General features: G+C 35.3%; 1 protein-coding gene across 2 annotated transcripts in view; it reads left to right on the forward strand.

Moving 5' to 3' along the window:
• INTS2 (integrator complex subunit 2) overlaps window positions 1-20,987 on the forward strand; it is a 41,885-nt gene that overhangs the window by 18,805 nt on the left and 2,093 nt on the right. For both annotated transcript variants that reach the window (XM_072646912.1, XM_072646911.1), the window contains exons 15-24: window positions 1,873-1,993; window positions 7,596-7,700; window positions 9,318-9,482; window positions 11,589-11,790; window positions 12,415-12,540; window positions 14,733-14,934; window positions 16,687-16,908; window positions 17,368-17,475; window positions 19,552-19,657; window positions 20,771-20,947. In XM_072646912.1, coding sequence (XP_072503013.1) covers window positions 1,873-1,993; window positions 7,596-7,700; window positions 9,318-9,482; window positions 11,589-11,790; window positions 12,415-12,540; window positions 14,733-14,934; window positions 16,687-16,908; window positions 17,368-17,475; window positions 19,552-19,657; window positions 20,771-20,947 — 1,534 coding nt within the window. The remainder of the gene's footprint in view (window positions 1-1,872; window positions 1,994-7,595; window positions 7,701-9,317; window positions 9,483-11,588; window positions 11,791-12,414; window positions 12,541-14,732; window positions 14,935-16,686; window positions 16,909-17,367; window positions 17,476-19,551; window positions 19,658-20,770; window positions 20,948-20,987) is intronic.

Consider the following 20,987-nt stretch of genomic DNA (forward strand, 5'->3'; position numbering starts at 1 on the left):
CTCAGTAAGCAATCAGATATCAGTTATATATATGCAGTTATATAAAACATTTCCAGATTAGTCATTTTCGAATAAGAAGACTAATAAAAAAATGAAAGTGAAAAATAGCATGTTTCAGTCTGTATTCAATCAATATGACTTCTTTGGAGGTGGATAGTATGCTTCATGATTAGTCCTTTGGGAATGTCTTGGATCATTATATTGCTGAGGATGGCTAAATCATTCGCAGTTCTTCATTAAACAGTATTGCTGTCACTGTATACAATGTTCTTCTGGCTCTGTTCACTTCACTATGCATCAGTTCATGTAAGTCTTTACAGGTTTTTCTGAAATCATCCTGCTTGTCATTTCTTATTGCACAATAATATTCTGTTATAGTCAGATACCATAGACATGTACCAAGAATTTAGGACCAAAGAAGATACAGAGAGCACTACAAAATGTGAGATAGATAATTTTGAATATATACAGTTGAAAAGCTTTTGCACAAAACAAAAGCTTGTTTAGCTTTTCTAGCCATTATCCAGTTGATGGGCATTGCTTTGATTTCTAGTTCTTAGCCACCACAAAGTTGCTATAAATATTTTTGTATAAATAGGTCCTTTTTTGGATGTCTTTGGGATATAGACCTAGCAGTGGTATTGCTGGATCAGTGGGTATGCACAGTTTTATAGCTCTTTGGGCATAATTCCAAGTTGTTCTCCAGAGTGGTTAGATCAGTTCAAAACTATATCAGCAGTGCATTAGCATCCCAATTTTCTCACATCCCCACCAACATTCATCATTTTCCTTTTTTGTCATATTAGCCACTGTGTTAGGTATGAGGTAGTCCTCAGAGTTGTTTTATTTTGCATTTCTCTAACCAGTGATTTAGAGCATTTTTTCATATGGCTATAGATAGCTTTGATTTCTTTGTGTGAAAACTGCCTGTGTTCATATCCTTTGACCATTTATCAATTGGGGGATGACTTGTATTTTTGTAAATTTGACTCAATTCACTATGTATTTGAGAAATAAGATCTTTATCAGAGATACTTGTTGAAAAATTTTCACCTATTTTTCTGTTTTCCTTGTATTTTTGGTTGCATTCATTTTGTTTTGTGCAAAAGCTTTTAAATTTTATATATTCAAAATTATCTGTCTCACATTTTGTAATGCTCTCTATATCTTCTTTGGGCCTAAATTCTTCCCTTCTCCATAAATCTGACATAAACTATTTCATGCTCTCTTATTTTGCTTATGGTATCACCAAGGGTAAATCATGTACCATTTTGACCTTATCTTGGTATACAGTGTGAAAAGTTGGTCTATACCTAGTTTCTGCCATATTGTTTTCCAGTTTTCCCACCAGTTTTTGTCAAATGAGTTTTTATTTCAAAAGCTTGGGTCTTTGGGTTTATCATATACTAGATTGTTATGGTCATTTACTATAGTGTAATCTGTATCCCATGGCAATTTCTGAGCACACTTGCTTGGGGATTACTAAACAAGATTCATATTAGTGCCCTTCAAAAACACTTCCTTAATCTTTGTGAAGGGTTACTAGTGCAAAGAATGCACTGTCCACCCTATTTAGCATTTGAAAGAGCAGTTACATTTGCTTTCTCTCAACCTTCATGCTAACTAAAATATATTTAAAAATTAAATTAGAATTTTGAATTGAAACAGTCATGCTGCCCTGATTTCTCCTATACTTTGGACTTCAGTGGCAAGTTTAGTGCTATATTTTGATTCCAGCACTAAAAGTGTCAAATGAATATCCTTGTGAAAAATCAGATCTGTCTTGTAAAATCAAATATTGTGAAGTGAAATTTTATCAAGAAGTCTTGTCATAGTATTTTTTAATGAAGAAGTCCTGATTTTTATCTGCAGGCTGACAGCACTAGAATCATACAGCATACAGCACAGTGTCACAGTATCACAGCCCAGCTCCTGATGTTGTACTACATACTGTCTTATGAAGAAGCCCTTTTGGCCAACACTAAGACTCTTGGTAGGTGGTTGTGTGCCTGGTAGCTCTGCAGGGGAATGAAGGATTTTTTTTTTTTTTTAAGTGTAGTTTCCTATCAGTTCTTTGGATGAGTAGATGGTGGAATATATTCACATAGCTTAAAACAATAGATAAACCTCAGATCCTTTCCTGATATTTTTATACCCATATTCTCTTAACTAACTGACACTGATCTTGTGGCTTTGCTTTACTTTAAGTATTCTGGGTTCTGGTTGTGTAGTGATTGGATTCTGGAAATAATTGAGAGTTGACTGTATCTAAAACTCTTAAAAATAATTTGTTTCTATGGTAGTTGTTGAAGTCTCACTGCAAGAGCTAGCAAAGATTTTTGAATCATTATCCCTTTGTTGGTGTAAATTGTGTAGACTTCAATGTATATCTCAGGTATTATATATACACATGTATATGCATATGTCAACATATATGTGTATTTCAACTATTAACAGTCTAAAAATTGCCATTATAGTCATTGAATTGGGCTTTTTAACTTGGTGGTTTTTTTTAAGATAACATAACATATCATGTTAGAACATATGGAGTAGGAAAGACATAATTTCACTTGTCTTTTGAGACTGAGTGGTCTTATATTTGTTATTTGGGATGTTTTTTTGTTTATTTTAAGCTAAAAAGCCATCATTAGATTGTATTGAATTTTCACTCTAGGGCCAGTTCTTTTGCATTATCAGAAGGACAGGGGCATAGTTTTTTTGAAATCTTGCTAATTTAAATTGCTGTTAGGCCCGTTAGCTGTCTTTAATTTTTTTGAGAAATTTTGTTTGTGAACATGACATGAAATTTTCTTCGGCTTCTTTACTTTGAGGGTTCTCTAGATGATGTCCTAATACTACCTATTATGTCAGGGACAGTTGGACTAATTGGTCTCATTACTTGTCTGTCTTAAACCTTTGTTTAAATATTGAGTTCTGGTAAAGAGTACATTTGTTAAAAAGAAAACAAAAAAAACCAAACAAAAATCAACTAACCCTCCCTCCCGAAAAAGAATACTGTTTGTTATTTAATAATAGTTATTTGAATAGAAAATTTAAAAAAAAATCCTCTTTCCATTTGGAAAAGTTGGACAGGATTTGACTAGCAGCCCTATCTGCAAATCCAAATGGTAAAAGCTTTAAGAAGATTATAGTATTTGTGCTTTCATGTAGTCTTTCAGGAGTGGGCAGGACGTGCTTTTCTGTTGTCAATGTGAAGTGAATGGGCATTATGAATCTCATACCCTAATCGTTAATCATTTGAATCTTCTGTTTCTGTTCATGACTGTGTTTACTTAGTGCCAAAATTTAATGGGTAACCACTAGGTGTCTGGTAGGAGGGAGAGAAGAAATCTAGACGTACAGCTGACACTTAGCACATAAGAAAAGTCAGACTGGGTAGGAAGCAGAAGGTAACTAAGGAGAGAAAGGATCAAGTTAATGTAAAGGTTGAGTTAATGAAAGGAGTTCTGTGTGAACTAGGGACTGGTACTGGGCTTAGAGTTAGGGAAATTGGGTGACAGGTTCGGTAGCCTGATGTTAGGGCTAACTCCACTTAAACTTGGGGTGGGGGAAAAGAGAAGCTGGACAGAACTCAAGATAGAGTACAGACGTTTTTGGCAGACTTATTTAGTCAGATATATCTGAAAATTCTCTAAGGTCTTTCTTGATCCCATTAATTTTTAGTACTGTCTCCCACCCTCCCTCCAAATTACTATGTCTATCATGTTACCTGTGTACTGGTTTTCTACTCCCCTACTCACACATGGAATGTAAATCTTTTCAAGGTAGGAATTGATTGTTTCATTTTATCTTTGTATCCTTAGTCCCTGATATATAGTAGGCACTTAATAAATAAATACTTGATGAATTAAGTAAATTGATCTCCTCAACTGAAAAAGCTAGATTTCAGCTGCTTTTTGTACCTGTAATTGGCTGTTTCTAGCTTGTGCTGTTATAAATTTTGATGCTTGCAGGAAAGGAAGTATTTTTGTACTCAAGGTGACTAGCCTGAAGGTGTTGGTGTTGATAGTGACTTAAGTTCAGGGAGAAAGTTTAGAGTCTATAGCAATAGGTGGTCATAAAGGTAGGGAATTATTTTATCCTTTGACGACATTTTCTTCTGTACTGTCATGAAGTTGAGCGGCACAGTTGTATGTGTACTGGCTTAAAGATGAGTCATAAACTGAGCGCTTAGACTTGTCATTCCTAAAGATTCTATGCTGTTAGTTTATATAATTGAGCATATCATCAGAGGCAAAATCCATTTGGGTAATTAATATTCTGTTTTGTCTATCACCTGACATTGTAGATGAAGTTACTCTATTCATTTTAAGTCACAGAAACATAGTTTTTTCTGCCATAGTTTTTCATGCTTCTTGGAGAAGACTGAGATGCTACAGAAGTCCTCTACAATATTCAGCAATTCTTTGGAGAATTTGAGTATTTCTACCCCAAAATTTGGCTCTGAAAATTTGTTCGTAAGAATGGGCTAGAGGAGAATTACTTCATGTTCGAGGATTTTCCTCTTTGGAAAAAGGAATTGGTCTGCATGAAAGGAAGTTTAATTCCACAAACCTTAAATGTCCAGTATGTGTCAGGCACTGAGGGAAAGACAGAGTTTAGCTAACTTATGGTCCCTGCCCTCGTAGAATTTGTGGTGTAGTGAGATGAAAAGACATATACATGCTAAACTGTATTATGGGATACAGACACAGTAACATGTGATAAATGCGTTTGAAAGGTGTAAAACAGTGTGCTAGGACAAAGATCAGGGAAGATCTCAGAGGAGGCATTTAAGTCAAACTTCAAAAGCTGGGTAAGAACTCAAAAGGTGAAGAGGGAGAGGAGAGACATTTTAGGTACATGAACAAAGACATGGAAATGGGAAAGTACATGATATATTGGGGACAGAGTCATCTAGTTTGGCTACACTGTGGAATATATGGATTGGGCTAGGATAGGCAGCATTTGAGAAAGTTGCCTGGTTGTTGTTGGTAATGCCTGCCATAGATTTTATTACTGCCTGTCACACTGTTAACAGCTTGAGCATCTTGGTAACTTCTCCTTTGCTAGCTACTTTTGTAGTAATACTCATTCACTGCTGTCTTAGGAGGACTATTAAACCATTATATTGCAAACTTTCAGATACCCTGTTACTTAAAATATCCTAAAACTAGAATAAGTAAAACACTGTTAAAGATAATTTCAATGCACGCAAAAATAATTTACTTGATCTGATATATGGGTGTCTTTATACGCTGGTTGTACTAGGCACTACCAAGCAGACTTAAACAGACCCATTTTCTCAGATGAGTTACAAAGAGTTTCTTGTGCACCTTGATCACAGAGCCATTGTTTTTTATCTCTCTTTGTTCCACTGCTCTGCCATCCATGAACTTCCTTTCTGAAAAAATCAACTGCCTCTATTTGGAGTAGGAGAACTTAAGTTCAAATTAATCCTAGCTCTGCCTCTTCTTATGTATGTCACCTTGGCAAGTCTTCTTGTTAACTTCTCTCCAAGAAAGTCACTGAACCTCAGTTTTCTTGTTTGTAAAATGAACTATGTTAATCAGTCAGCAAGTATTTTTAAGTGTCTGCTGTGTGCCAGGTTTTGTGGATACAAAGACAAAGTGGAAACGAAAGTCCCTACCTTTGGGGAGTTGACCTTCTAACAGGAGGGACAAGATGTATACATCTAGATATGGACAGAATAGGATAGAGATAGGGACTAGTCTTGTGATTGTGGAGGGAGTGCCTGGTGGGAAAAGCCCTATACTAATCAGATTAGCATCTTTTCTGCAACTTGTTGTTGTCATTTGTCCTTAGTTCTGGAAGATGACCATGACATCATGGAGGTGATGCTATGACATGCAAGTGAATTGGATTTAAGTGAGGGAGGGCTGTGCAACGTCACCAGCCTCACTTTCTCCTCTGGAGTCATCTGGGTCCACTGGCCAGATACACATCAGGATGACTGGAGATGGCTCCAGATGTGATGGAAGACCTTGGCCTTTTAAAGCTAAAATCTGTAGCAGGTCTGGCTGAGGCAGTGCCCATTCAGTAATTAAGACTAGGTGAAAAAATGAGGCAAAGAATGGCTTTGTCCTAGTCCGGAAAAAAAAAAGTAGGAGGTGAAGACCCCAGAAACAATTCCTATTTACATTCAGTTTGAGTCAATCAAACAATTACCAAGTATGGTTTGGCCTGGGACAGAATGATTTGTGTTTAAGTCATGGTCCTTAAGAAAAAAATCTTAACCTGTGAACCCTAAGATATCTTGTAATGTTCAGTGATCAAAACTTATATTCCTTTGTGTAGAGCACCTGCTGGTAAGTTCTAGTCTAGGAAAAAAAAAAATCAAATTGGGAGGGGAAGACTCTCAGGGATCAACAGAAAACTATTCCTATTTACAGTCACTGAGTCAATCAAGGTGCAAACAATGACCAAGTAGGGTTTGACTGATGCAACACCCATTCACTGATTAAGGCTAGATTGAGGGTTACATACTCACCATGTGTCAGAGGCAGACCTTGAACTTATGTCTTACTGGCACCAATGCCATATCTCTGCTGATTAGTCCATACTGCCTTCTCAACAGAGAATATTCATTCTCTCTCTCTGTCTCTCAGTATTGTTTGGAGAGAAGACCTTCAGGAAAGGTCCTCTTATAGAAGGTGGTGCTCAAGTTGAGGCTTGTTTGGATAGTATCTATGGCCCCTTGGAGCTCCAAATCTATTATCCTATGAACTCTAAAATAAGGAGGTTGGACTACTTGACTTCTTTTAGCTCTAAATCTGTATTTTCAAGTGTCTGTGATCCTTTCTGTGTCAAGAGAGGGAATATAGGTATTATCATGTTGCTTCAGGGGAGGTATAAGGTACTCCTGTCTTTAAGTTTCCCAGTCAGTTTTGAAGTTTTCCTTTTTACTTTACTATCTTTTCTCTTAAAGAAAATAGCCCTCCTATCTTAAACTTTTGAGCATATAATAGATTGAAATAGCATATTTATATAACTCAGAGCTAAATTAAGTCACGTTAGGAATTTTGTTAGCATACAAAAGCAAATAATTATGAAATGTAAACCAAAAAGTAATAACAAAATGTTAAAAGATTTCAACCATATTTCATCTCAGTACGCTTTGTTTTACCCCATAGTCAGTGTAGATGCTGTGCTACAAATATTTCTTATTTTATTTTGTATTTTAGAATGAAAAATGAGAACTGTTTTTAGTGTTTAAAATATTTTGGGTGCTGGGATCTAGAGTGGGAGGGATGTGATTGTATGAATCTTACAAGCTAGATTTAGAACTTGAAAGCCATAAGTTGGACAGTAGTTAGAAATCTTTGCTGATAAATACACCCATCTTTTGACTCTAATTTATCCTCTTTCAAATGGTATTATACTGAGAGACCAATAAATTTTGAACTCAATCAAGGCATACTGATGATTCTACAGCTATTATGAGCCGTAAAATTGAAAGCAAAATGAATTAAAAATAGGTAGACATCCTTGAATTTTCATTCATATTTGAGTTGAAACTTTAGACTTCAGATTGGTTAAAATACATTGATATGTATTAATCTTTATCTGACCAGCTGCCATGCAAAGAAAACCTAAATCTTACTCGTCCTCTTTGATGGATCAGATTCCAATCAAGTTTCTCATACGACAGGCTCAAGGACTACAGCAGGAATTGGGAGGTACATTTATTGTTTTTTATTAGTCTGTTAATGCTATGACTTGTTTATGACTTTGAATAATCTGTTTCCAGAGAGATGCTAGGTTATATTTGATAGCCTATCATACTCTGTATATTTTTATTTTGTAGAAAAAATGCAAAGGATGATCCATTATCCCTTTTTGTAGCAGTGATATTTTTGTATGGTTAGAACATATATAGCTTAGAAGTAATACCCCTTTGCATTATTGTAAGTATTTTTATGTATTGTGCATTCGTCCTTTAGCTGTCCCATGAGGTAAGAAGTAAGTATCGTCATTTGTAATTGATATATAAGGAAATATGAATAGAGAGATGTGTGGAGTGGGTAATGGTGGTATACTGGAAAGGATGCTAGTCTTGGAGTCAGGAAAATATCTAGACCCTCAGACACCTGTTTTGCCACTAGCTAGCTGTTGACTGTGGGCAAGTCATTTAACTTCCCTAAGCCCTAGTTTAGTTTCCTCAGTTGTCAAATGATGGAGTTGGACTAGATTTGTTAGAACACTTCCATCTCTAAAATGCTATGAGTATCTCCAAATTTGCTTTGCCTTGAAATGGCCTAATATAACCTTTCAACTCATATGTATTGGGTTATATCATTTATTTAGGTGTATTTTTGTCTAAAAGTTGTTTTCATTGAAAAGATTTGGCAAATTTCTGAATACGGAGTTTCAGAATGGAATAAAAAATTTCTTGTCAAAACAAGAAACATTTGAACCAACTTCTGTTAACTAAAAAAAAAAAAATTTCTTCAGTCACAGCAATGGCAAAATTCTTTTAATATTTACTAATGTCTTAATTTTCATGTATAAAAATTGAGATAATGGGAATCTCTTTTACTTAAGGAGAATCTAAAACCCTGTAAATTTTTTAGCATACATTGTACTCCAGTCCTAGGTATATTTTAGTTTTCATTTTACATCATATCACCATCACATGTTTAGGTTAAAAACTCATGACGTTTCTGCTATGTATATTTAAGCATTATTTTAAAGCACTTAAAAATTAACATCCAGTAAATTTTGATTATAGTATTTATCATTAGGATGGTTATTATTATTGTTAATATTCATTAACACTATAACAATGCATATTATAAACTGAGGTTTTAATTTTTTGAGAACAAAGGATCTCGGCTCTTTATTTCCTTTATTTTTTCTTATTGGGAAGATCATAATGCAGCATGATATGGTAGAAAGTTCACTGGCTTTGGAGTAGAGGACTGGAGTCCAAATCTTGACTCTGTTTCTTATTACCTGTGTGACTTTGGGTCATTTAACCTCTTTGGACCCTTTTCTTCTTTGTAAACTAAGGGGTTAAATTAGATGGTTTGTCACCAAGGCTCTTTCCATCTCTAAATCATCCCCTAAGTGTGTAATTCTAAGCAATCATTTGTGGTTTTTCCTTCAGAGGGAATTAGTTGGCCACTGGGGAGAAGTTTAATTGGAACCATTATTACGAAGTGCCAGTGTGTAATCATCCATTTTGGCCGAGTATTAGACTGCTGAACATTCATTTATTAAAATCAGAAGCTAAGGAAGGTGAAAAAATCTTTGAATATTTAACAAAGCATTCTAACTTACTACAATTTTTTAAGGGTTACACTCTGCATTATTGCGTCTTCTTGCAACTAACTACCCACATTTATGTATTGTGGATGATTGGATTTGTGAAGAAGAAATTACAGGGACAGAAGCCTTGTTACGACGAATGCTTTTGACCAACACGGCCAAAAACCACTCTCCTAAACAACTTCAAGAAGGTGCAGTAAAGTCTTCTTACTCGTTTTATGTGCGGTCCCCGTTGATCTTCGGCTAACTTAATGACAGTCGGCATGTAAATATAATGGAATATTTTTCTTTGAAAGATGTTAATACTTTGTAGAACAGTTTTTAAAGTAAGCAGCCCCTGAGCATCTTTTTTGTTTCCCTTTGAATTGCATTCTTTTTTTTCCCCTTGTGGGTTGTTTGTCATATGACTAGGTACTGTATTTTTGAAAGCTCCTGAGGACTGTTACTGAATGAACTAGAATGACTGCATCCAGAGGGGCATAGTTTGTGGCAGTGGCCAGAATGCTCCAACTTTTTGTAAGAGGCTTTCCAGTGCATGTCCAAATACTGATAAAGAGACATCTAAGGACAAGGTCTGCAGGATTGAATTGACATAATGCATTGCAAATGATAGATGCTAAATGTATAGTGAATTATTGGACCAGACAGTTTTCTGAGTACAAACCTCTGTCACAATGCAGGTGGTAGTTTTTACTGCTCGAGTTAATTCTTACAATACAAGTGGGATTAGAGGTAGCGACATTAGTTTTTGAGCTACTTGTTCTTGCTCATATTAAGATCTTTCTTTAAAAAAACCAACATTACTTGGCATCCTTCAACAAAGATAAACATTCTGTTAGGAATAAAGCTGAAATAATATAGAACAACCTCTACACCACAGTTTATTTTTTTAAAAATGATGCATATTAGTGCCAGTCCCTGGAATTAAGAAGACCTGAGTTCAAATTTGACCTCATTCACTTACTAGCTGTGTGACCCTGGGCAAATTACTTAACCTCTGTTGTCCTCAGTTTCCTCATCTTTAAAATAGGAGTCTTGTTCACATCTTCCTCTCAGGTTTTTTCAAGGATCAAATGAGATGATAATGGTAAAGCACTTAGCACAGCGTCTGGCACATGGTAAATGCTACTGATTATTATATTGACTTCAACAAATTTACACTGATGTCTTTATTTTGTATTTTCTTCCGATTTCTTTTTTCTTCTTGGTATACTTTTGAGTTCTGTGTTATAGGGAGCAGAGAGCCAGTCTCAAAGCCAGCTAAAGCAGGGTTCTAATCTCACCTCTGATACTTCTGGCTATGTGACCCTAGGCAAGTCACTTTACTTCTCAGTGCTCTAAAGTAACTCTCTAAGAGTGTTAAGTTTCAGAGAAGGTACTGATCTCCATTAGTAGAAGGAGTTTCTGAACTTGTGATGTACCCATGAAATCACAGGTTAAGTCTCTATCCCTTTTACTTGTTTTAGATTATTGTATATTTTTGGTCCACATATTATATGATTCTGTCTTCACTTTGCATCTCTTTATATCTCTTTGATTTTTAAAAAATTCACAGTTGTCTTAATGTAAAATCATTCTTTATGTTGACTTGCCACAGTTTATTCAGTGATTCCCCTAGCACTGGACATATACATGGCTTAGTTTTGTGCTATTACAAATAAAGCCAGTGAATACTTTTGTACAAATAGCTACTCTTTGCTTTTTCTGTACATCCTTAAAGAATAGTCATTGTGGTGGGATCACTGGATTAAAGGTTACATTCAGTTTTGAAATTCATTGTGTACTAGCAGATTGTTTTCAGAAAGATGGAACCAGTTCACAGCTCTAACATCTGTGATTGTATCTGTTTCCACACAGCCCAAGTATTACATTTTATTGTTTTAACTGTCTTTGTGTTAATAGATATAATGAAAAAAAATTCATTAAGTGCCTGCTTTGGAGTGCCTAATTTGAATTTCTCTGATCATTAAAGTTTCACTAGTTTTTCAAATGTTTATTAAAAATTTGTGTTGCTTTGAAAACTACTCATCCCTATCCTTTGACCATTTATTTATTGGGCAGTGTGGGTACTCCTTAAGCTCATAATTTGTTAGGTTAGCCAAAACTGTAAAATGACTGTGACAGAATGTAACGTGTTTCCATTTTACTTTATAACCACATCTTTTTCTTGAGTTATCGGAAACATTGAACCAGAGTAAATTCATGCATAAGGCCTAATATTCTAAGAGCATAATGTTCCTGCCAGCAGCTTTGGAAGGTTTTACCTTATCTGAATTCTGACTCACTTTTCTTTTTAGCATTTTCAGTGCTCCAAGTAAGTCACACACAAGTGATGCAGATTCTGGAACATTTGACTCTGGTCTCTGCTAGTGAACTTATACCATATGCAGAAGTTTTAACATCAAATATGAACCAGCTGTTGAATTTGGGAGTTCCACGGAGAATTCTTCAAACAGTCAATAAACTGTGGATGGTTCTTAATACTGTGATGCCTAGAAGGTAACTTCTTTTTGTTTTAATGGCATAAACCACTTAAATTGACCGTAGGGAAAGTATGTTTTATGCTAATTTTTGAAAGCTCTTTTCATCAGTCATATCAATAATTATGGAACATTTATCTTATAAATGGATAGTGCACTTCATGTTAAAAGCATTAATAAACTTTAAAGATAGGCAAGAGTGACATGAGCTTTATCACAGGAAAAACAGAAACTTGGTGTTTTTGACTTCCTTTTTTTAGTAAAGTGAGTAAAAAGTAGAATTATCAGTTTCTTACATCTAATTACTGTAAGGGATTTGAGTTGTTTGCTTGCTGTTTGACATACTAATGTCTCATCATAGAGTGGACATCTCTTACTATAGCGAGTAGATTTTAAGAGACTTAAAAATACAAGTTTTAATTCTGTGTTTGCCTTCACTTTTATATCTTTTATTTTGATGAAATAATAGTAATTTATATTTATTTAGTATCTAACTACTTAAAGTGTATTCACGTCTATTGTCTTACTTTACCCTCTGACATCCTTTCTGTCATAGGTAGGACTGTTTAGTATATTGAATGGATAAGTGTTTTTTCAGATAGGTTGATATAATTATTGAACGTTTGATTTCTTTTCTTATCAGGCTATGGGTCATGACAGTTAATGCACTGCAGCCATCAGTGAAGTTAGTTAGACAGCAGAAGTACACGCAGAACGACTTGATGATTGATCCTCTCGTCGTCCTAAGGTGTGATCCAAGGGTTCACAGGTAACTGTCACTTGATGTTCTTTCTTCCATACAGCCGTGCTTTGGAGGTTCCCAAGAGAGTACAACACCTAGTTAAATTCCACAGCATTACCTAGTGTTGTTAGAGAAGCTCACTTGCAGTTTGACTGGTATTTTTTTATGGGTTATTGTTCATCAACTTTGGAATCCATTGCTAAATATTTAGTATGATTTACTAATCCCAACCCTAGGGAAATGTAATATTTAGTAGGTCAGATACTCCCACGCTAAAACAAAGGAAAGTTCTGTTGACAAGCACAAGTGTATTATTCGATGCGGTAAATAAGAACAAGAGGAAAAGAAGAGCAAAACTTAAAAAGTGATTATAAATTATTGTACTTACAACTTAAGTTTCTTTCTTTGGATCAAGACAAAGGGAAAAGGAGGCATAATTCTGCTGGGCTTTCTGGCAGTAGGAGGGGAGATGGTTGCATTGTTAAAACCAGCATTTGGGTCCATTTCTAGTATAGTGTGACTTATAAGATACTTTAAATGAATTAGTAAACTTTTAAAACAATTCTTCCTAGCATCCTCAGGAAATTGGTTTCATTATTTCTGTATTTACTTGTAAAGTTCATGCAAAATTATTAATTTTAACTATGAAATTGCATGCATTCATTGATTGAAAAACACTTCTTCATTATATTCCTTCTGTGTGCACAGCACTTTGGGGGATATAAAGAAGTATAACTGAACCTGCCTTTGAGGTCTCATTGAGGATATGAAATACAGGAAAAGTTAAATAGCAAGATAAGGCAGTATATGATTAAAGTGAAAAGTTGAATATAGGGACAATAAGTGAAATCAGCAGGCATTCAGATGAGGTGGACTCAGTGTGTGATGCTGTGGTCAGAGAAAGTTTCCAGGAAGAGAAGTTAAACTGGACCTTGAAGTATAGGTAGCAGTTAGAAAGGGAATCGCATTTCAGTTAGAGGAGACAGTGAGGAAAGAGGAAGAAGAAAAGTAAAAAGAAAAAGGAGGCTGAATGGTAGTAATACTGAATAGACCAGATTGATGGAGAGCTTACTTTAGGGAATACTGAGTTTGAAAAAAGTAAGTTGAGTCCTTATTCTGGAAGTCTTTTGAGTAGTAAGCTGAAGATTTTTGGACAGTGTCTTTTAGGAAATAGTGTTTTGTTGTTGGTTTTAAAGCAGGAATGATGAAGACACTTAAGTTGGGGTTGTATAGAATGAATTGGAAGGTGTTGAGATGATTAGAGGCTATGAGACTAGTTGAGAAGGAATTTCCTTATTTCATGTATGAGAGGTGCTAAGGGGCTGGCTAGTTGAGGGCAGTGATAATGAAAGTAGAAAGGAAAGGAAAAAGAGAAAATGTTAAAAAGGAAGGACTTGGTAGTGGTGGGATAAGGGAGGAGGAGAAGTTGGAACGATGGCCCTGGAGTTAAAGCATAATTTATTACGATAATGATGATGTCATTGAAAGAAAATTAGGCAAGTTCAGGATGGGGTGGACACTTTTGACGGGAAGGTGAAAAGTTTGGTTTAGAAGTCTGAAGTGTTGTTGGGAGATTGATATGAAAATGTAGAAGGTAATTAAAGAAAGGATCCTGGATTCCTGGATTAAGTATGAAGATACTTGAGTTTTGAGCATAGATAAGGTGTCCATGAGTTTTTTTAATGTTAGAAAAAAGCAGAAAATTGAATTTTGGACCTTGGGCAATGTCTGCATTTAGTGGGTAGTAGATGGAAGAAGAACTAAGAAAAAAACAGAAGAAACAAAGAATTAAAGAGAATGAATTTGGACTCTCATTTTTCTGTTCATTTCCTGTCAGTTATCACAGTTTTGGGGGTAAGGTTTTTTTTTTGTTTTATTTTATTTCTTTTAGGAAAGGTATCACAAGGCAGTGAGTTTAGACACAGATTTGCAGGTAGTGTCAAGCATCTTTAAACAGCTGTAGAAAATCGTTACTGATAACTCGTTCTCTATCAGTCTTTGACTACATTAACATATAGATTATAGTTTTTATATGTTAATATCATCTTGAAATACAAAGGAGAATGAGAAAAAATAGATTGTATTTTCATTTCTCCTAAAATTAGGAAATCACAGTAGGGAAAACATTATTAGTCTATACTGTTGACTTTCTTTAATCATTCAATTTGAAATGTGCTCTAGCTAATTTGTACATGTTTTTGTGTTTTTTTGTATGTTAGATGTCCCCCTTTGATGGATATTACTCTGCACATGTTAAATGGGTATCTTCTTGCTTCCAAAGCCTACCTTAGTTCCCACCTGAAGGAAACAGCAGAGCAGGATATTAGACCTGCCCCAAATAATACGCTAGGCTTATTAGGACAGGCTGATGCCTCAGAGGTTACCAGAGAAGAATTAAAAAATGCATTGCTGGCTGCTCAGGTAATATGATGAAACTCAATTATAAAATACTACGCTGTTGAATCAATTTGGTTCTAATATGGGTCAAAGTATATGAAGATTGATATATGGCACATTCCTTTTATTATTACAAGCCGTATTGCAAAAGTTTTTGTTTCCAGCACTAGTCATATGGAAAAGTTCTGCTGTGTTGATAAAATAGTCAGGGCTCTTAATAATCTAATTTTATCATACATCATAATAAGGAATGTTTTAACCCATCCAGTGAAGTTATACTCTGATAATTTGCTGTGCCATGGCGAGAGGTTATAGGCTACATGGATGGAGTCTAAGTGCTGGTAGATCTTACCACACTGGTAAGGCTTTGAGTGTGGGTCTAGCAGTAGCCTGTGCCTGTTGTCTAAGGACAAATCTAGCTAAATTCTGAGAAGTATTATTACTCAAAGGTTGGCCACCACCTAATGAATATTTTGGCCACATAATCCATGAAGATTCATCAGTAAGATACAGAGAGCTTGTTTTGCATTGGTAGAGCAAGTGTCCACATGGATTAAATTATAGGTCCTTTCAGATATTGAAGTGTGTTTGAACCACAGACGTGAATTTCTGTTCCTTGGTTTATGTTTTTTTAAAATCAACAACGTATTAGTTCAGTTTTGTTGTGTAATGTGTAAGCTGAATTAGGGTGAAACAAATTTTTACCTGACCCTCCAGTAAACCATGACTTTTATATCCTTGAAGGAATGTTGTAAAAGTGTTACGAGATGACAAAACATAAAGTGCTTTTAGAACTTCAAAATGGAAATCTTTGCTAGAGCAAGATTCTTAACCTAGGGTTCTGTGAATTTTTTTTTAATATTTTGATAACTTTCAGCATAATTAATTTTTTGTAATTTTATGTATTGTATTTTATGCATTTAAAAACATTCTGCAGAGACCCTAGGGTTCAGTAGACACAATAGGCTAAGAAAACCGTATGGTTATTTACCTGAAATTTTCCTACTTGAAAGTAGAAAAAAAATTTAGAATCCTTCTAAATAGTGCAAATTATATGGCAGGACTATGTCGGATATAATATTTATAGTTCCTGAATAGTCAGAAATTTACTTTTAACATGTTGGTCAACAGCAAATCATGATAGAGGTGTTAGAATAACTTTTTATCTGTGGAGGCTGGGTTGTTGTTGGTGGGGTAACTGCCAGCAGATTCTCTCTTAAGAAATTAATTCTTTGTTAAAAGCCTGTTATCATGGTAAGGTAATGGGCTATTCCTTTATGCCTCCCAATATAAGGCCTTAAGTAGAGCTTCACATTACAATTCCCTTGGATTTATTCTGTGAAGTTTGGATTCAGTCAAAGGGCCCCACTTGAGGACCTAGAGGGCCACATGTGGCCTTGAGGCCACAGGTTCCCACCCCTGCATCTTGCTTTGCCATTAATACCTTATGAGGCATTAGTTGGCAGTCAGATGAGAGCAAGAATAAAATATAAAATAGTTCTCTGGAGGATAGGCTAGAAAGGCAGATGGGGTAGGAGGGTGCTAAAGTCTGGTAGCCAGAAATAAACTGCCAATTGCTATTCAAAATCACCACATCTGACATAAATTGCCAACTCCTCTCCTTGCATATTTGTCTTTTTGAAGTTAGGTGTGAATTATAAAGAATTCGATTATGTATATAGAGCCATATGGAATCAAATTATGTAGGACCATATACTATCAAATTTAGTTTGAAAACAAGATTTCTTACATTCCTTATGTTTCATTTTCTTGTAGGACAGTGCTGCTGTCCAGATTCTCTTAGAAATTTGCCTCCCTACAGCAGAGGAAAAAACTAAGGATATTTTTCAGAGTACTGTTGCTACTAATAATAAGGGAATAGAAGAAGGAGAAGACAATTTGCTTTGTAACCTTCGAGAAGTTCAGTGCCTTATCTGCTGTCTGTTACACCAGATGTACATTGCTGATCCCAACATTGCTAAACTTGTTCATTTTCAGGTTTGTTTTCCAAAAATTACACTTTGTTTTCATTTTTTTGTGGGAGGAGGATAGCAAAGGATAACTGAAGATAACTGGGATTTCATGTGCTATTATGTTCATTTACAGAACTGGAGAAAATCCAGATATTTCAGTAGTAGCATTTTTCACTAAGGTATTTCATTAAAAAGTAAAAAATAAGATTACATTGAGAACAGTTGTCCTGAACTACCCCTTCTGTGTGCCTTCTCCACTCCCTACAGCAATAAGAAATCTTACTGGCCATTGGGTTATGTATTGACTGTGAGGCCACAGCATTTGAGATTGACAAGTCTCAGCTTTGTTAAGACTTAGCCTGGATTCCCATGTGTATTGAAAAGAGGATCATAGTCTGTTCAAATATGATAATTTTGTAGTTAGAAAACATTATTAGTTAATAATTTGCATCTAACCAGTATTTTTTCCTTCATATTGGAATAGGGTTATCCATGTGAACTTTTGCCACTGACAGTGGCAGGTATTCCTTCTATGCACATCTGCTTGGATTTCATTCCTGAGCTAATAGCTCAGCCAGAACTTGAAAAACAGGTAATGAATCCATTAAGGCTTTCTGGTAATCTTTGTTCAGTTTTGAGTCTTGATTAACAAGTTTAATTATTTGCCTCAAAAACAATTTTTAACATTCCTATTTACTATCTAAACTATGTAGTAGCCTCTTAATAGGTCTCTTAGCTTCCAATCTTCTCTTTACTCCATACCATACCATACCATATGTAACTGTGCAACTACTTTTCTTAATGTATAGTTCTTATCTCTATTTACCAGGCCCTAAACTTTCGCCACTAGCTATTGAATTAAATCCATATTCCTTAGCCTTACAAAGACCTCTGTACCTGTCAAGTTATTTCCCATTACCTTTCTCCTTTCTGTCAGCCAGTTTGAGCTATTTGTCATTCCCCATATACGTTTTGATCTTTTCTTATTTAACCCAATATTTATAAACTTAATAGTGTTAGCAATACTAGTAATTTGTGTTCAAGAACCCTGAAATTCCTTTATCTTATAGTAATCTTCTAGTAGTCTATCTCTCCCTGTGCCTTACTACTACTAAACCTATTCTTCCTTATCATGACCTCCTAATCCTTCCACCTTTTTATGCTTTCCTGGGCTGCCTCTCTGTTCTGGCTGTACTCTACTTTGCATTTTTAGCCCTGTGGAGAAGCAGTTCAAGTTTATAACCATCTTCTACACTTGAATCCATTGTTTGTTTATCCTCATGCTTTGCTAAATATCCCAACTTGAATTACTCTCACTACCCTCTTTCAGTTGCATTCAGCTAATGCTGATGTGAGCTGATGGGAAGTCAACCTAATGTCAGCTGGCTCTTTTTGAAACAAAGCAATCCTTCTACTGTTCCTTGACTGGTTTCTTTTCGTACTTAACATACTGTCTTTTCAAATTTCTGCTCTGCTTGCACTTCCATAGTATTCCTTTCCCCACCCTCAGCTGACGATATCTGTCGTACTTTACTAAGCAAATTGAGGCTATCTGCCTTGATTTTCTCTCTGTCTCCTCATCACGTATCCCCCTGACCTTTTGCACCATTATCTTTTTCTGTCCTTCAGGTCCTGATGAGGGGTGGACCTTTTCATCAAAGCCAAGCACTTCACATGTACTCTTGATCTATCCCCTTTTGTCTTTTCTAGCAGATTGCCTCCACTATCATCCCCCCATTCTCTAAATCTTTAATCTGTCTACTCTTTCACTCTCTGTTATTCACAAAAATGCCTAGTCCTTCCTTATTTTTAAAAAACCTTTCAAGAGTTCTTTCCAACTCCCACTAGTTATCATCCCATATTTCTTTTTCCCTTTTCTGCTAAATACCTTGAAAAGGCTTTCTACATTTGGGGCCTTCATTTCCTGTCTACATTCTGTTCTTAAAACCCTCTGGTTTCAAATCTCATCTCAGGTGAAACTCCCAGGTTACCAGTGATGTCTTAATTGCTAAATCTAATGGCCTCTTCTCCAACCTTTTCTTTTTTAAACCTCTCTGTAGCATTTAACACTGTTGATTACATACTGTCCTCTTTATTTTACATGATATTCATTTTCCTCCTCCCTGTCTTAATACTCTTTCTCAGTCCATTTGGCTGGATTTTCATAGCCCATCCTCTAAATGTGGGTATCTTCTGAGGCTATGTTCTGGGCTCTTCTGAATTGTGTCACACTCTTCACTCGGTGACCTCATTGGCTCCTGTGGGTTCAGTTCACATCTCTTTGTACCTGACTCCCAGGTATATCTACCTACCCTTAGTGTCTTTGCTCAGTTCCAGTCTTGCATCACGAGCTGCCTGTTGGACATTTTGAACTGGATGCTGCATAGGCTTCCCCACTCTGCCAAAAGCATTCATGATACAAACAAGGTTAAGCATTCCATGCTGTAGGGTCTGTGTTTCTTCTGTGAGTCTCTTACTGGTTTACATTGATTGCACTTGAACACAAATAAGACAAAAACACATCTGCCTTAGAGCTGTCTTCTTTGCTAGAATTATAATAACATCCTTTAGGACAGAGATGATCTTCATTATTTTTTTTTTCTCCACAGTGTATATTTATTGACTGAATGCCTTTGAGACATCTTAACATTTCACTTTTGCTTTTCAGGTATTTGCTATCCAGTTGCTTTCTTACTTATGTATTCAGTATGCGCTACCAAAATCACTGAGTGTGGCTCGATTAGCTATCAATGTCATGGGAACAATGCTGACAGGTATGTTACTGGACTATCAAGAGATATAGTTCAATTTATAAATTTCACTGATTTTATTTAGTAAGATGACTTGAGTTGTTGTAATTGTTATAAATTCATCATTTTACATATTTTAAAATGACAGATATCCTAAAATAATAAAAACACATATAGTATCTTTACAGAACATTTTGTTCCCAATAACCCTTTGAGATAGGTAAACACTATCCTATTTTACAGATGAAGAAACTGAGACTCAGAGAGGTGAAATGATTTTATGTAGGATTAAACAGATGTCAGAGTCAGGAATTTGTACCAGAATCTTCTTGACTTGAGTGCTTTTTCTACCATACAGTGCTGCTTCTGTGAAGTTTCATGTTATGCTAAATATGATTTATGTTTAGTTTAAAGTTGTTGAGCTTTTAAGCCATCACAATATACCTGTAATTTGTGAATTAATTTCTATTATTGATAATGACTACTTATATATGCAATAAGTTTTTTTAAGTCACTGTATAGCTATCTTATAGATATGATGGGTTTACAATGACTTAAAAAAACATCATATTTTTAATCTAATGGCTAACTTACCTCCCATATATAATTACCTGTAGCTCTTACAACAAATGTCAGTAGAAACCAAGAACTTAAAAATAATAACTTATATTTTATTTGTAATTCATGCCACTTTCCAATAGAAAAATCTACATGCAAAAATAAAGATTACAAGTATATTAAATGCATCCATAGATTTCATGGGATATTGCATTGTAACATTACTAACTTTTAGTTTGTAAATTAAAACGATAAACGAATTTTTGTTTTTTTATATCTCCTGCATTTCTGAATATATCCCTCCTCTCTCTGCCTAGCAAGCAGTTCCTTGTAATAAAGTTGGAAAAAGGAAGAATAAATAAAACACTTGAACAAAACCAATCAACATATTCTTATGTGAAATTATATGCAGTATTCAGTACTCATGGTCTTCCATCTTTTCAGGGACAGGGTGGTGTATTTTTTCAATTCTAAGGCAAACATTTTAAGCACATGGATTATGAGATACTTAAAGCCATGGTTTGATTATCAGTATTCACATTTACATCTCTTCAAATCTGCTTTATTTTCTTTCAACAGTTTTAACTCAGACTAAGCGCTATGCTTTTTTCATGCCAACGCTGCCGAGTTTGGTGTCTTTTTGTCAAGCATTTCCTCCTCTATATGAGGACATTATGTCTTTGTTGATCCAGATAGGACAAGTTTGTGCCTCTGATGTTGCTACACAGACAAGAGATATAGATCCAATTATTACACGTAAGTAATTATCTAGATCTCTTAAAATTTTCATACCCAC

This window comes from Notamacropus eugenii, chromosome 2 (genome assembly GCF_028372415.1).
Source record: "Notamacropus eugenii isolate mMacEug1 chromosome 2, mMacEug1.pri_v2, whole genome shotgun sequence".
Classification (NCBI taxonomy): Eukaryota; Metazoa; Chordata; class Mammalia; order Diprotodontia; family Macropodidae; genus Notamacropus; species Notamacropus eugenii.